This window comes from Pholcus phalangioides, unplaced genomic scaffold, assembly GCF_987345545.1.
Source record: "Pholcus phalangioides strain wild (caught in Gottingen) unplaced genomic scaffold, Ppha-v1.0 ptg000014l_1, whole genome shotgun sequence".
Classification (NCBI taxonomy): domain Eukaryota; kingdom Metazoa; phylum Arthropoda; class Arachnida; order Araneae; family Pholcidae; genus Pholcus; species Pholcus phalangioides.
Window position 1 is genome coordinate 681563 of NW_028301607.1, and position 17473 is coordinate 699035.

The 17473-nt window shown below is 38.2% G+C and overlaps 1 protein-coding gene across 1 annotated transcript in view; it reads left to right on the forward strand.

Moving 5' to 3' along the window:
• The first annotated feature begins 4376 nt into the window (after positions 1-4376).
• LOC149077881 (uncharacterized) overlaps positions 4377-17473 on the forward strand; it is a 28835-nt gene continuing 15738 nt past the window's right edge. The window contains exons 1-2 of the mRNA XM_089241487.1: positions 4377-4751; positions 14813-14917. Of these exons, the coding sequence (XP_089097613.1) occupies positions 4710-4751; positions 14813-14917 (147 nt within the window). The 5' untranslated portion in view covers positions 4377-4709. The remainder of the gene's footprint in view (positions 4752-14812; positions 14918-17473) is intronic.

Below are 17473 nucleotides of genomic sequence, written 5' to 3' on the forward strand. Positions count from 1 at the left end.
GAGCTACGCGTGTCCTTATTGGCACACGGGGCTTGAGTTATGAAGAGACACTTCATTTTTTGAATATGTTTGCATTGGATGAACGTAGGTGTCGAGGAGATATGATCGAAGTGTTCAAAATTTTCAGTGGGATGGATAGGATGGACCATGAACTTTTAGTACACCGCCAATCGACTGCTTTTACAAGGGGACACCAGTATCTATTGGTGAGGGACAATGCAAGGCTATGGTATCGCAGGGAATTTTTCTCTAATAGGGTTGTTAATAAATGGAATAGCTTACCCCCGGAGGTAGTAAATTGTAACACAATTGACACGTTTAAAAAGAAATACGATAAACATGTTGGGGTGAATCGAGAAGCTCGATCCATACTTAGAATAAGACAACCACAAGTATTCTTTATGGGCATTGTATAATATTTTATCATGTGTATATATTGTTTATAATTTTTGTTAATTGCATTTCTAATTGGGTTGCTGTATTTTTGATAATATATGACATCCATATTTGTTATGGGCATCTTTTTCTCAGCCACCTTGTTGGGCATTTTGCCTGTTGTGGCGTGGTATTTGTATTTGAACTTGTAAGAGTGTGGGGAGGGGGGGTGAAAGGCTAAACGGGTTACAGTAAAACGGGTGGCGAATTCAAGGAAAAAGTAGTCAAGAAAATTAGACTAAAATAGAGAAGGGAGACAAAATTCACAGGCGTAAATGCGAGTTTGTTTAATGCTGATAAAAAGCAGCCATTCCCTACAATTTTATAACCTGACAGAGAGCAAATAATAGAAATTCGCTTATAACGGGAGGCCCGTTATGACGAATATTTTCCTCGTGATTGTTTCATAACTGTTTTTTTTCTAATGAATTTTATTTTATTTTTTGGCAGTGGAGGTTTCACATTATTAAAAATAAATAAAATATCTCGTCTTTCTATGAATTTCTGTGAAAACTACATCGTCTTTGCTTTTGAAAAATTATTAAATTTTTACTTTCTCTGTTACTTTTGTATCGCCTGGTATTTGCAACGTTCATTTTTTTTCCGTAAAATGCACATTCTAAGTCACTGCTTTTAACGGAGTACGAATGACTGGATACCAAGCGAAGGTAATCCAAAAGTCACATTCCTCTGTGGGGAATCGAACCACCAACCTTGCATTTTCCGGGCGCGTGCTCTACCCCCACAGAAGAATGTGACTTTTCTTCCCAATTATCTTCGCTTGGTATCGTATCCAGTCATCTGTACTTCGTAGGATTAGCGGAGAGGTTCACCGTTTCGCTCACTGCTTTTCATTCTATGACGGGTAACTTTCTTAACTGGTTTAGCAATAATTGGGGAATTCACCGAGAACAGTTCGACACGTGAGGCGGTAAGTGAGCGAGGAATGACCAAGTGAGTGAAACAGTAATGATATAGTAATTAGTTGAGTGAGTGACAGACCGGTTACGGTTGGTGAGTGAGCAAATTAATGACTGAGGGAGTGACAAAGTGAGGGACCTAGAGATAGAGTAAGTGACCTAGTGACCAAGATAGTGAGCGGACAGACAACTTGGTTAGTGATTGACAGAGTGGAAGAACTGGTGAGTTAGTGATTGACAGAGTGGAAGAACTGGTGAGTTAGTGATTGACAGAGTGGAAGAACTGGTGAGTTAGTGATTGACAGAGTGGAAGAACTGGTGAGTTAGTGATAGAACGAGTGACCTAGTGAGGGATAGCAACATAATGAGTGGCCAAGTATGGGAATGAGCGTGTGACAAAGTGAGAGTTCTAGTCCGGGCTAGCAACAGAATGAGTGACCTAGTCGGGGATAGCAACAGAATCAGTGACCAGCCAGGGCTAGCAACAGAATGAGTGGCCTAGTCGGGGATAGCAACAGAATCAGTGACCTAGTCGGGGATAGCAACAGAATCAGTGACCTAGTCAGGGCTAGTAACAGAATGAATCAGGGCTAGTATGTGAATGACCGTGTGATAGAATTGGCGTTCTAGTCCGGGCTAGCAGCAGAATGAGTGACCGAGAATGTGCGATAAAGTTGTGTAATTGGGAAATTTGATAAATTCTGAAACATTAAAAAATTCCGAAATGAGCCTGGATAGTATGTTTGATAAATATAGTCGGACCCCGATGTAACGAACTCATATTTAACAATTTTGTTTTTCGAAACACTGTGCGAATCTTTTGAATAACCATTGTAAAAATTCATTTAAGTCGAAGAATTTGTTGAATACGAGTTCGTAATATCGGGGTACGGTCACGGATTTTATTGTGAATGGGAGTTCATTATCTCGGGGTACAATAGTGAAATTTGTTAAATAGGAGTTCGTTATATCGTGGTCCGGTTTCACAATTCGTCAAACCGGAGTTATGTTCAGAAAAATTCGTTTAACAAGAGTTCGTTGTGTACGGTTCGGACGCTCTGGCGCTATTCTGGCTCACAAGATCGGCTATCTCAATGATTCATCTTATCACTGCAATAAAAGACCAATTTATCATATTCATCGATACGAAATGGAGATTATGCATGATAACCAACAAATGCGATGAATTTAGTTAGATTTGTCATGTTTATGTATACTACCGGAGCTTTTTTATGGTATTAGGCTACGCATGACATAATCGGTAAAAGTGATAAATTTGGGGAAATTGATCAAACTTAAAAAAATGGTTGGTGATTATGCATAACTTATATGGATATATCACATTTACCTAACACAACGTTTCTCAACCTATGGTCCGTGAACCAGAAGTGGTCTGCGGCGATGTCATAGGTGGTCCGCAAGGGGCACTTGATAATTTAATTCGAACGAAATGAAAAATTATTCGACCATTGTAATTGATATTAGTAGTAACGGTAGGGGCTCAAAAAAAATTACACCTTTTTACTTAGGTTCACCATACATCATCGAGGGTAATGCGATCTTAAATACAGGATATTACTAAATTTTACCACAAAAATGCAAATTTATTGCCCAAAAGGCAATTCGGTAATTACTACTGTTGAAATTACCGAATGGTGTTGGGAAATAAAGGTCTGCAACAAATCGCAGTGACAAAAGAATTGATTTCACGGAAAAATATTCAAATGATCAGATCACTATATTACATTCAGAAAAATGCATTCAACGGGATTTTAAACAGGACAGGGCATCGCCAATTGTTGTCAAAAACGCTGTCAGAAGAAGGCACAATCACCAATTGTTATCAAAATTGCTGAAAAACTGCGGAAAAAAAAACGTTGAACCTGACAAACATCAGATGAATATTTATATTTTTTTGCTATAATAATAAAATTATGGCAATATATTTACTACATATGTTGCCATAATTCGTAATATATCCTTATATATATTACGAAAACACTTTTTATTCACAACTTCAGCAAAAAGTAAAAATTCAAGTAAACAGGGAAAAACGGGAGAAATGTATTAAAAAATCGGAGCAAAAAAAATGCAAAAATGCCCCGTAAGACGGGACACAAGTGGTCCACCCTAACAGACTTTTTGCTGGTCCTTGGGTTCGCAAAAACTGACATAATATATAGGCTTCACCATACATCATATAGGCCTATATATACCAGTAGTTCTCAACCTTTGGACGCCCGCGGCCCGGTAAATCTCTTTACCGTAAGTGAAAAGCCCGTTCATACTCACAACTAACGAGAAATGAATGGGAAAAAAAAACTGCGAATCACTCACGGCTCGGTGTGACTAGTGTTAGGGCCCGGTATTGGGCCGCGGCCCGGCGGTTGAGAAACACCGATACATACAGTCGAATCCAGTTATAATGAACTCCAAGAGACCGTGGAAATCACTTCGTTATAACGAAATTTCATTATAAAGGAATTCCAGGATATTTAAAAATGTCCCTATGTCAATTTATCTGGGGGATTAGAAAAAGCGTTCGTTAAAACGAGATTTTCGCTATAACGGTATTCGTTAAAACGGGATGTATATGCATAAATACGGGACATATTGATCGACATGAACCCGTATTTTTCTAAACTAAATATGTTCGTAAAAATAATAAATGAAAGAAAACAAAATCATAATCCATTTTCTTTCCGCAGCGATGGGGATCCATTATTCATGGAAACTCAAGGTAATCAACATGACACAAGTCCAAGACTAACATGATATCAGTTCCCTAATGTTTATCGTCCACAAAAAGATACGATAAGTTTCGAAATTAAGAAAGATAAAAGAAAAGAATCTTCGCCAAAAATATAAAAGACAATAAGACGTTATCGAAACGACGACAAGGAGAAAGGCAAAAGTCAACTTTTCGCATTGAATGCAATTGATGAGGTTAACCTGTACAATAATAGCGGATACAGGTTAAAGTATGATAATGATAATAATAATAATACCTAACAAAGTAACACACGCACATACACAAGCAGTAGGCGGGGCCACAGAAGACCTAGGCTTGATGGAAAAGAGCCGAGTGGGTCCTTTTTTTTTTTTGCTCTCTCCTTCAGGGGTAGGACCTTTTTCTTTATTATCTTCCCTTACCAGGTAGCAGGGTAGCGTACGTACGCAACGCTAGAGCGCTCTTTTCGCACGTGCGACGACGAACATGTCAGTCATACCTTGAAACCCACCTGTGTGTGTGTATTGAGAGATCTCCGCGTGTGTGTTTCCGTGTGATATTACGAGGGAGGGGGGTCCGTCTTTTAAGATTTATCGTGGGCGGTGGTGTCGAGCGAGAGAGTTATGGCTGCCGATTCCACCACGGCTTCTGCGCAACGTAGAAGGGTAAGTGAAAAAATTAATTTAAATTTAATTTCAATCATTTTCGCTTTTTTTTCCTCCATCTCCTTCCTTCTATATCTTCGAGTGCATCGTTTTGGTCAGAAATCGTTGCTGGTGTCAGGTCTGGACATTTTTTGTTTTTAAATGTAAGCGTATAAGTAGAGCCCGGATTATATGCAAATGTGCATATGAATTTGCATATTTTGGCCTGTTTTAGCATTAATGCATATAAATGCGTAAAAAACCGAAGAATTTTCGGAAATAAGTACATATTTTTTGAAAGTTTATTTATAAGCGTAATCACTTTTTTTATAATCTTTCAAATAAATATTGCTGCTGATATTAAACCTTTTGCGATCACCGGCGTGACGAAAAGATTCGTTCGTAAAAGAGGGGTGACCGTTGATCAGGGATTTGAAATGCATACTTCTGTTATATAGAGGGAAAATATTATTTGGCCGTAGAAGAAAGGTTACCGCATCTGAGGGGGTGTCCGGTAAGGGGGGTGGGGGTTCACTGTATTTTTATAATATCGGTTTTTGCCGCAGGTGGAATTTAGCGAATTAATAGAGATGTTCGTATTTTCCAAATTTTGTTACTTAGAACACAGCTATAACGAACTAGAAATTAAAAATGCTTAAAATAAAAAAAAAATATGTAGAAGTTTTTCGCATATGTGTATTTTTTGCAAATGAATATGCACTAAGAAATAGAAAAAATATTCATTTTAAAAGCATATCTGCTTTTTTTGTATGGTGATTTTTTTAAATGTATATTTTCACTTTTTTTCGATAATTTTTAACTTTTTCATGATTTTTAATGCATATTTATATATTCATTTATTTTAGCATTTTTAAGTGCATATTTTCCGGCATTTTTTCCGTGCATATTCTACGTGGCGCCTTCTGAGGCCACGTAGTTCGTAGGATTCAAGTTGCAGCCTTGGCTGGTGGCCAGGGTCGTAACTATGATTTTTATGAGGTGTGGGGGGGGGGGGGCGAACACGATTTCCCCACTCCTCTCCACTATGAAAATCAATGATTTTAAAACGGTGTTTTTTTGTTCACACGTAAATTTGTCTCCCTCGAGTTGCGGCTCTGGCAATGGCTAATGCAGTTGGATTATAATAATCGTATAACCCCGCGTATAACACCTTTGTTTAAAACGTTTTCCCACTTAGAACGACTTATTTTAGTGGTCCCATCTATTACTAATGCTCCTGGAGATTTCCCGTTTGAATCACTTTTCCCCTTTTACAACGTTTTTTTTTGAAAAAAAAAATTATAACCGGGATCTACACTCTGTTGATTTTCTGGTGAATTTAAAGTGTGGGAAGTCGAATACTTTTTATATCAGTCCCCACACACCCTAGAAGTCAGAGCCCTGCCAAGGGTCTTAAATCTTACACCGCGGGCCAAATAAAAGTAGCAGCGTTTCTCAACCTTTATGAACCCAAGGACCAGTAGAATATCTGAAACAATTTCACGTACCACTTGCGTCCCGTATTACGGGACATCCCTTCCCACAATTTTGGTTGCTCCGATTTCTTTTACATTAAATATTGAATTCGTAATATGTACCGAGGTCACGAATACATAGCGTTTTTTCATAATATATAAACTATATTATGATAATTATGACAATATTTATTCAAATCAAATTAAATTTATACCTTTTCACACATACATGAAGATTTAAAATTAATATCAGTAAAACGTATTTACCACGGTATGTTCATCCCACATATTTTTCTATGTTCAACGCTTTTTTTTTTCGCAATTTTAACAACTAGTGATAGTGCCTACTTCTGGAAGCATTTTTGATGATAATTGGCAATATCCCGTATCTCACCCTATTTAATGATCCCAGTTTAATATATTTTTCTCAATGCAATATGGTCATCTGATCATTTGAACTCCCCCCCCCCCCCCCGAAATAAATTTTTGTTTATTGCCATTTGTAGCAGCCCTTCATTTCCCACACCCTACAGCAATTAGAAAATTGCCTTTGAGGCAATAAATTGTACCTTTTATTTGCCGTATTTATCGCATTTGTGGTAGGATCTCAATCTCCGACATTTTCCACGATGGTGTATGTTGAACCCGAGTATGAAGGTAGAATTTTTATTTGAACCCATATGGACCACCTATACCATAGTTTACCAACTATTTTTGTCCCATCACCCCTTCTTCAGAAATTTTTTTCTCCCATCATCCCCCCCAACGCAATCTAACCCATAAGATCCTATGTTATACCCGAAGCTTCTACCGTCCCCCGGAACATCCCATCGACTCCCCAGGGGGCGTTAACGCCCACGTTGGGAATCACTGACCTACACCATCGACGCGTACCTCCTCTGGTACGCGACCATAGGTTTAGAACCACTGCTCTACAGTATTTAGAATTGTAAGATAATAAACATCCCGATGCACAAGGATTCGGTGTGTCCAAACGGATTGGCCAATGGGCCCAGAATTGAGTCGAGTCAGAAAATAATTCAAGACTTTTGTGTTTATTCTGAAATTATTTATTTTATTAAATATGAATTTTCATTAATTCTGAAATTCCTTTTGTTTTTTTTCGTTAAGAACAAATATTTTATGAATTCGTGAAATTATTTTTACCCCAAAATCGGAAAAATAAATTGATTAATTATTTCTCCTATCAATTTTACGATCAATTTCGATAATTTCGTAATTTGCTTTCAATCACTCTCAAATAATTTTCCCATTAGTTATTTATTTTCGATAGTTCTGAACCAATTTCTAAAAATAATTTCTTTTAAAATTTTTTTTATTTTTTTCTTTTAAAATTTCTGAATATAATTTATTTTAAAATTTCTAAAAATAATTTATTTTAAAATTTCTAAAAATAATTTATTTTAAAATTTCTAAAAATAATTTCTAAAAATAATTTCTGAAGATAATTTCTTTTAAAATATCTAAAGATAATTTCTTTTAAAATTTCTAAAAATAATTTCTTTTAAAATTTCTGAAAATAATTTCTTTTAAAATTTCTGAAAAAATTTCTTTCAAAATTTCTGAAGATAATTTCTTTTAAAATTTCTGAAGATAATTTCTTTTAAAATTTCTGAAAACAATTTCTTTTAAAATTTCTGAAGATAATTTCTTTTAAAATTTCTGAATATAATTTCTTTTAAAATTTATAAAAATAATTTCTTTTAAAATTTCTAAAAATAATTTCTTTTAAAATTTCTAAAAATAATTTCTAAAAATAATTTCTTTTAAAATTTCTAAAAATAATTTATTTAAAAATTTCTGAAAATAATTTCTTTCAATAATAATCATGAAATTATTTCTTTCATTAATTCTTGAAGTTATTCAAGCATTTGTGTAAATTCGGTAATTGTATTCCCTCTTTTCCCCCCAAACTTTTCCTTCCAGAAAAATATCATAAAAAGTTTTTGGAGCCCAGGCCCCCCAAGCTTGCTAAGACGGCCCTCGCAATGCACGCACAGTGTTGTTAGTGGTGGATTTGAAAAAAAAAATCCCCACAGTTCTAAAATGTAGTAAAGCTCTGTGGTCAGGGGGCTTCCATCGGTTTTTATTATCCTCTTTAAATATTGAGTAGCTGTGATCTCAAAATGGTCAGCGGGCCACTTAAAAAAAACCACCTCCGAGAGTCACATGATGCCCGCGGCAGGGGCATCGGAAGTGTTTGGAACTTGTGGTTGCTCGCCTTGATCTTTATTCAGGGCCGCCTTAAGAGCATCATGGGAGATTATGAAAGAAATACGTCCAGACTAGACAAGAAATCACAGTGATTATAAAAGAAATACGTCCAGACTAGACAAGAAATCACAGTGATTATAAAAGAAATAATTACAGAACGTATTATATTCATGCCCATAAATAAAAAACCATTTGGCAATTAAGTTGCGCGATAGTGCCCAGTTACAAAAATTGCAAGTGTGCTCCTAGGCCCTTAAATGTTGGGGGAGGGGGGGGGTAAAGAACAGATTATCTACCCAGGGCCACAACTAGATACTCCTTAAGCGCAGCAAGTGTGCATTATGTCTCCCTCGTGTAATTTTAAACAATTTTAAAAGGGAAATTCAGCTCCCCCTTTAGTTCAGCGCCCGGGGCGGTAGTACATGGAATCCGGATGATTTCGGTCCTTGAATGCTATTCGTACAAGGTGTTCAATTGGAACGTTGATCAAGTGCGACCGAGCGCGAAATCGGACACGAGCATCGAGCACTCTGGGTGCTTCAGGGAGCACCGTGGTTCCCCTGAGCAACGGGTTGATGCCTGATCTACAGCCTTCACCACAGCCACTAGGCTGGGATCTTTGGTGGGGGCTCCACCGTAGTGAATATATAGTACGGAAAAGCAGAAAGTGATAAGAATCGTCCCGGCTGGAGCCCTGTCTGCCCCAATATTGAGGGGAGTGGGCGTGGGTCTTGTACAAAATAATAAGCTATATGCCTTGTTAACGTTATGTCAAACGTTAACAACGTTTTAAGTTAAAATGCAAGCAAAAGTAGTATTTTATCCCGTTTTTCAGCAGCACCTGCCAAATACCGGCCCTGCCTGTGCGTGGTTATTACCTCACAACCTTCATTACGTAAACATATTTTTTTGTCATTTCAATCCTTCTCGTAGATGAAATTATGAAAATAATTATACAGGGTGTTTCAAAAGAATCACCCGATTTGAAATGCGTATATTACGAAAAATACTGAACACATAGACACTTAAGATTAATTTCATATTACATGGCTAATCATAAAGTTTTTTACAAACCAAATTAAAGGTGCTCAATATGCCCACCTATGGATGCACGGCATATGTCTATTCGTCCCAAATTTTTGCGATCATGTTTGCGTCCACTGCTGCTGTTATGCGTATCTTCAGTTCGGCTAATGTAACTGGAAGGGGAGGCACATTACGAAGTCTTTTATAAACCCCCCACAAGAAGAAATCGCGCGCAGTGAGGTCCAGCGATTTCAGAGGCCAGTGATGTTTAACTGAATCGTCAGGCCCCGTACGGCCGATCCATTTGTTTAGGAATGCGATTGTTCAAAAATTCTCGAACGTCCAAGCTCCAGTGTGGTGGTGGTGCCCCGTCCTACTGGAAAATGAAGTCATCCGAATCGGTTTCTGACTGTGGGAAAAGCCAGCTTTCACAAACACTGAAGTGGCGGCCGAAGGAAGAGCCTTAGCGCTACGTGTCGGCAACTGCTTGAAACTCGAGATTTCCCCTCTTTTTCTACCTATAAATCATTCGATCAAAACGGATTAAGAGCTGAATAGTTATGATTTTTTTTTGATCGTATTATTCTTTTGAAACACCCTGTATATTTGTTATTTAAAATGGTTTTTGAAATGGCTCATGTGAGTTTTTCCAAATATTTCTGTTTACTGATTTTGTGGTTTTAATGCACCCTGGTCCGTTACAGTCCTTCCCTCATGGGGGTGCCAAAATTTCATTTGCTGAAAATGAATTTGTGAAACTTGCAAATATGACATTCATCGGTACCTTTCATTCCAGAAAGGTACTTTCTCGAAATGCGGAGGGACAAGTGGTAAGTCTGACCGTGACCGTTATACGGAGTACTGAGCTCAAAAGAGCCCTATTCTCCTTCATGTTGGAGTAACACAATATTACATAAGCGTAAAATATGGCATGAAATGATTATATCTGAAGGGAAATAATTGGCAATCTCTCTCTCAGATGTTGGTGACAGGACCTTTCTTGTTTTTCGAGATAGTTTCTTGATGTGGGAATACACGGACGACGCATTCTAATCTCTGAGCAGATTGGTGAGGCGGAAGAATTTTGGTGCTTCAAAAGTGAAGCGCCTGAGGACGTGGTTCTGGAATCGTTGTAATTTGTACACGTTGCTCTTAGATGCGAAAGCCCAAGCTGGGGCACCATGTGTCAACACCGGGCGAATGATTTGTTCGTATATCACAACTTTGTTTCTCAAACAGAGTTTGGACTCCCGATAGCAGGATCTCAATAGATTCTCTAAGAGGATCTGAGCCTTTCCGATTTTGTTCTAAGTGTGGCTCCTGAAGTTGAGTCTTTCATCCATGGTAACACCCAGGCCCCCCCCCCACCTAGTTTGGGTCAATGGCACAGAATATTGTCGCTCTATGATGATCTTCGTATTTGATGGTATATCTCTTATTGTGAGCCATATCATCACACATTTGTTCATATTCAACTTGGCATTGTTGTATGCGTTCCATCTTTAGACATTTGTGATAAGCTTCTGGTAATGAGTCGTTTTTCTTCATCTGCTCTAAACATTTGATTAATTCAGCGCCTGTTTATCATAAGCCCGACTATAACCTAAAAGGGCTGCAACAAATTTGCTTGATATAGAGATATGCCGAAAGTGATACAGTTGAACTTCCGTTAACGAGTAATTCGCATAACGAACAAAATTTTTGAACACATTACGAATCGATTAACGAGCTATGATTCGCATTACGAGCAAAAATTTTTGCGCTTTGTTCATTCATTTTCACGTTATCGCGACTGAGCTGATGGTTTTTTTACTTCCTCGTCTACACACGTGCTGTGAAAAGTTACGGGTAATATTCTTCCCCTACAGTCTTCGGTCAGCGTGCCTGACTAGAAAAAATGAACACTCGTACACGAACGTGACTGTTTACGATACGAAACTAGATATAGCATTGTAACCACGTGTGTGTGCACTTGAAGTTTTCTTTTTTTTTTAATTGTGCTTGGAGAAAACTGTGGGCCGATTGCCATGGCCCCCACACGGGGTGGGCTGACAAGGCTCCAGCCCTGGGGCCCGGGGTGATTTTAATAATTTTTTTGTTTTTCACGCTATAAATTCATCATAAAGGGGCCCCGTGAAAGTCTGGTCGGGGGGCCCGTAAAAGATCCCAGCCTAGGGGCCCTGCTTCAGTATGTGAGGGCCCATGCCGATTGCATTATTAAACGCGACTTTGAGGGGCTAGCTTGAACAGCCACCAGTTGACGAGAAAATTGCATTCCTTGGGGGAAGACAATGCGACTGCATGAGCCCGACATTCAAAACTAGTGGAAGATCATGATCATATCCTCAGACGAACTGATGAATCTCCACTGCGCGCAACAGCAAGAGCTTATGCACGGGATGTCCACCTGACGAAGACGGAGAGAAATTAGTCCGTCACTTCAAATGAGATTAACAGAAGGTGGAATATCTGTGAAAAACGTTATAGAAGAGAACCACTCCAAATAAAGCTGTCGTCCTAAACAAATACGAGGCTACAACAGGCGAAATGCCCAACGAGGTTGGCTGAGAAAAGGTGCCCATAAACAAATATGGATGTCATATATTTCAAAAATGCTAAACTAAAACGACACTCTTCCGTATAAGTTAATTTGTAAACATTATCATATTGTATATTTATTTCAGACTAATAATTTTCAAAAATTTTATTGTATTACTATTGTGTTGCATTAATGAATGAATAATGTTTTTATTAGTCATTCTCATGGGAATGAATAATTAAGCGAACGAATTATTCAAGCTTCCGTTATTTCCTACGGCAAAGTTTGATTCGAATAACGAACACGTTGGCGGAACGAAATACGCTCCACTGTGTTCTTTTCACAATTTAGTTCAATGCAAAAGCCGAGAGATGGCGATATAATTTGTTTTCAAATTATTGAATTGGTCTCTAAAAATTATTACTCACAGTTGAATACATAATTATGCCTGAAAAAAACATTTCACTGGGGAGAAGTACAGTCAAACACGTTTATAACGGCACCTCGGTTGTAACGTCAATAATGGTGGTTTCGGCCGATTCCTATGGAGCAGGGGTTTACAAACAGCTGAATAAATTGCAGAAAAGTGTAGAAAAAATGTTTTACTCGTAAAACTTCTAACTATGAATGAAACTAAACGGGATAATTTGAAAAAGAAACAGTCATTTCTGTGATGCATTGCATTTACTATGACCAGAAAAAAAGCGTCAGTAGTAATGTGACCACAAAATAGTTTATAACCACCCTAGGGTGTGAGGTAAATTATACTGACACTACTCAGACCTACGTAGCGCCCGTTCTGTTCTACGTACTCCATTGAAGCTGGGTATATACGCTACATGGACAATGGGGAAAAAGAAAATGCAATAAAAAAGCGTCTCTTCTTTTCCACGTGGTAATCGAAGATTTAACTTCTTTTTTCATCGTATATATATATAAGTCGATCTCGCTTAGAACGTTTTCCCGCTTAGTACGACTAATTTTTGTGAATTTAACTTTTTTTTCCTATATTTTGATAATGTTAACTTTTCCCGGATACAACGTTTCATTTTTGCTATTCTCGCTAAAAACGTTCGGAAAATTCATATCGGACTTTTTCCACCCTTTTGAAATCAGTGTACTTTTTCAAATTTCTTCATGTAAAGAAACGAAAATGGTGATTATGTATGTGCTAGAGTTGAACTTTTTTTTTGTTCTTGTTCTCTGAGTTTGTCCCACAATAGTGTGCCTTTACCACTGTTCAAATGCACGTGGTTGATGGAAGTTATGTTCTGAATAGGAAGACTATTTAGACAAAAACTGGACAAAAAGTTCTCACAAGAGGTTACTTTTTTTTTCGGTTGCGGTCTTATTCAAATTCGCCGCATTTGATCGATTTCACAAAAAAAATGAATCTTCTCATATTGATGTCAGAGACCAGTGTTTCCCAAAGTGGGCAATATCGCCCCCTGGTGGGTGATGGAATGGTCCAAGGGGGCGACAGAAGCTACGCTTTTAACACAAGATCCTATGGGTTCACTTGAGTTGGGGGGGGGGGGGGGGCGATGAGAGAAAAAAAATTCTGAAGAATGACGCGACGGAATAAAAAGTTTGGGAAATTTTGTTATAGACCAGTGATTCCTAACGGGGACGTTAACGCCCCCCTGGGGAGCGATGAAATTTTCCAGGGGGGCGGTAAAGGCTACGGGTTCAACATAGGATCCTAAGGGTTAGATTGCTTTGGGGGCAATGGGAGAAAAAAGGTTGGGGAGCTATGTTATAGACCAGCGGTTCTCAACTGGTGCTCCGCGGAGTCCCTTGAGGCTCCGTGTGCACTCTCCAGGGGCTCCACGGCCGCTCGAAAAATTTTTTTTAAAAAAACCCAGTAAATTTGAAGAAAAAAATTATTTTTAAATTAGAAACATACATCAGCGTCTTTGACGAATAAATAAAAAATATGTCCACGGGGGGACTCCGCCATAGAAACTTTTTATTAAAAAGGACTCCGCGAGTTCAAAAAAGGTTGAGAACCGCTGTTATATATAGACCATTGCATAAAACAAAGGAATAAACGCGGTGGTCTTTCTCATCCACTTCTATTGATACAAAATCAAGCCGCTAAACAGTTACATGGACGTTACAAAACCTAGACAACTTGACAGATTTTTTAGACGCCAGCATCAAGTAGCAAGCATTTAAAGGCGGCTTTTACGGATAAGAAAAGTCGGATTTGCCAACTGTTCGCCTTGGAATTTTATTCCTCACAGAACAGCCAATACGATGCTTTCATGACCTTTGAAGTTTCGGAAAACGAAAAAGTAAAAGCGTTAGAGTTTTTGCCGAGCACAGTTCGAGAGAATCAAAGTGTCTCGGAACAGGTTTCCCACGGATATTCTGAATATTTGACTGTTTTCGGATAAGGTTTTAGTTTTTGAGGGAAAACTACTCAAAGTACGGAGACTTCAGTTACAAACGCCCTGCATTAGGCGGAAATTAGCGGCGAAAATTATCTCTCAAACACGGCCACTCATAATGTAACAGCAAATTTTATGCACAGTGAGGATTGCAACTCATTAAATTGTGCGTCAAACAAGCTTGAAAACGTCAACCTCGGTTGCAACAACGTCCCGGTTATAAGAACACTTATAACTGATTCCTAGGTCATAACGTTAAAACTTCGTGGGATATCCCCGATGTCGTTACGGCCGAGTTTTGACTCGTTTGCATCAAAGGTCTCCGAAGAGTGTTATAAACTGTTTAATTGAAATTATTTATGCGAATTCATTCTGTATTTATCTCAGTTTAATGTTCCGATGATAATGTTGCAGGTGACGAAGCCTCTGATGGAGAAACGGAGGCGAGCTCGTATCAATACCTGTTTGGCCCAACTTAAGGACATAGTCATGAAGTCCAAAGGAGGAGAACATTTTGAGGTATTATGTATGCCCGTTTATATATTCCTTTTTTTAATAATACTGACTATCTATGAATATCTAGGTTTACGGAAATTTCGCTTCCAATATTTTGGCTTTGGCACACGCTTTGCCCCCGGTACATTTCGCTTACCCTGATCGTGTGAGTGGCCAAGTAACTGTATGAGTGACCAAGTGATTGGCTGAGTGCCCATATGAGTGACCAAGTGAGAGAGTGAGTGAAACCGTATGAGTGAATGAGTGATCATGACTGACCAAGAGAGTGGGTGGGTGATCATGTGAGTAAGTGATAGAGTATGCGACAAGAGCGCCCGAGTGGCGTGGTGGTGAGATGCTCGTCTACCATCGTGAAAATTGCTGTCAGGATCCCGGGTTCGAACCCAAGAGAAAGTATAGATAAGATATTTTCCCTAGCGAACTCGAGGCGACCACCGATAGACAGCGCCTTCACTTCCAACCCATCTCTCTAATGGCATTAAACTACAATATAGCCAGAGTTGGTGTTCGGTGAACGTAGTATGTGACAAAACAATTGAATATGGTCGTCATTAACTTGATCATTTATATGGTCACTCATACGGTCACCAACTTGATGACGAAAACGGTCATTCACTTGGTCGCTAACTTGATCACGGAAATGGTCACTAATACGATCGCTAACTCTATCACGAAAAGGGTCACTCACTTGATCACTCAATCATACTCATACGGTCACTCACCCAATCACTTGGTCATTCATATAGTCAGGGCGGTGAAATGTTCGGAGTGAAATATACCGGAGATTATAAACGTACCAGTGGCGAAATTTCTGTATTCCGAATGAGAATTTAAGATTGAGCCTAAAACGATAGCGGAAGAAATGGGAATAGATGGCCTGCACCCCCTGTATACCGATTCTATGTCCTCGTTAAAAACGTTGGAGAGACACGAAAGAGATGATCCAGAGAGATACCACAATTTTATCAAAGAAATATTAGCGAGGATGACTGTCCATTTTCACTGGATATCAAAGCTCACGCAGATAATACAAAAAAAAATGACATGGCTGACACGCTCGCTCGCCAAAGACGGAACAAGTTATAGTACAGTGCGGGTAATAACCGGATATAGCAAAGCACAAATAAGAAAAATACTTGAAAAACGTTGTATCACATGGAATGGCCAAATTTCATGGAATAATAGCACAAAAGGACGACCAGTATTCAGTATATATACCCTAATGTAGACATTAAAAGATTACATAGTGATTTTTACATAAACCAAATTATCACAGAACATGGGTCCCTTGGATATTACCACGAATGGAGACGCCTCAGAGATGGACGATGCATCTTCTGTAGAAGTAAAAGCAAAAGAAGATTCTACTACATTTTTGAATGCCCACATTGGGAGACAAGAAGAGAAGCCACGACACACAAGATCAGAGACAATTATCAATAAAATATACTATTATAAGATCAAGGAAGATAAAAGACCTTAGAGAAATTTTGAGTACAGCATTACAGAGAAATATTTAGAATATCCAATGTAAAGTAAATGCAACAAAACTTAAATTTGTAATGGTTGAATGGTTTGAATACATAGCTACTAATGTATATAAAACATAGTGCAAAAGTGTTTTGTGAAAGAATATTGATGATATAATTGTTTAGTTCATATATAATTCATGTTTTGTGGTTGATTTGAAATTCCCAAATATATCTTGAGGATTATAAACTAGAATTTTTTTAACTGCTTCAATTTCGCTTAGTGTTTCTCACACAAACTCTATTTATTAACATGATATTTCACGATGGGACATTTCATAATGCAATTTATCGAACTTTCCTAATTGTATTGATGAGTATGTAAAATCGAATCCATCAATAATGTATATTGTGTAAACCCGTATTGTGAAGCGGGTAACACTGTGTTGATAAGGTAACACTAACAATATGAGGTATTTGTGATTTGTGTGAAAAGATCACTAGAGTATTTAGAACTTATGTAAAAGAATATTTTGATCTTTTCATTTTGCACACGCAAGATGGCGTGTGTTACTAAATTTTGTATATTTGCTGTTAAACACACGCAAGTTGCAGGATAGTTTGTAAATAGTTATGTAATAGTTGAGGTAATGTGTTTTTGTCGTTTCGTCTCGGGAGGACACTGAAATGTTTGTTCTCTCTTTTCTCTTGTTTTGGAAAACTCTAAATTTGAGGACAAGTCTTAATACTAATTTACTCATTGTTTTTATGTTAACCTTCAACGAACTCAATTAACTTTTATCATGCGGATTAGAAACAATAAAGGCGTAATAATTACGATTGGGACTGATAACACTCATACTGACGCCGCGAGAGCGGCGGAAATAGTCGCATGTCCTATCGGACGGGACGAACTATTGAAACAGAGTAATCCGAATATCTATGCAAGTATTTGTTGGCCATTCGAAATCGGTTCCAAACCGTAGATGCTGGCCTGCTAGGAAACAGGAACAGAAGATGACGCTGGTGTTGTGGTTGCGCTCTCCCAACTGAAGGAAAAAGTGTTGCTCTCTGGCAACATGAATAGAAA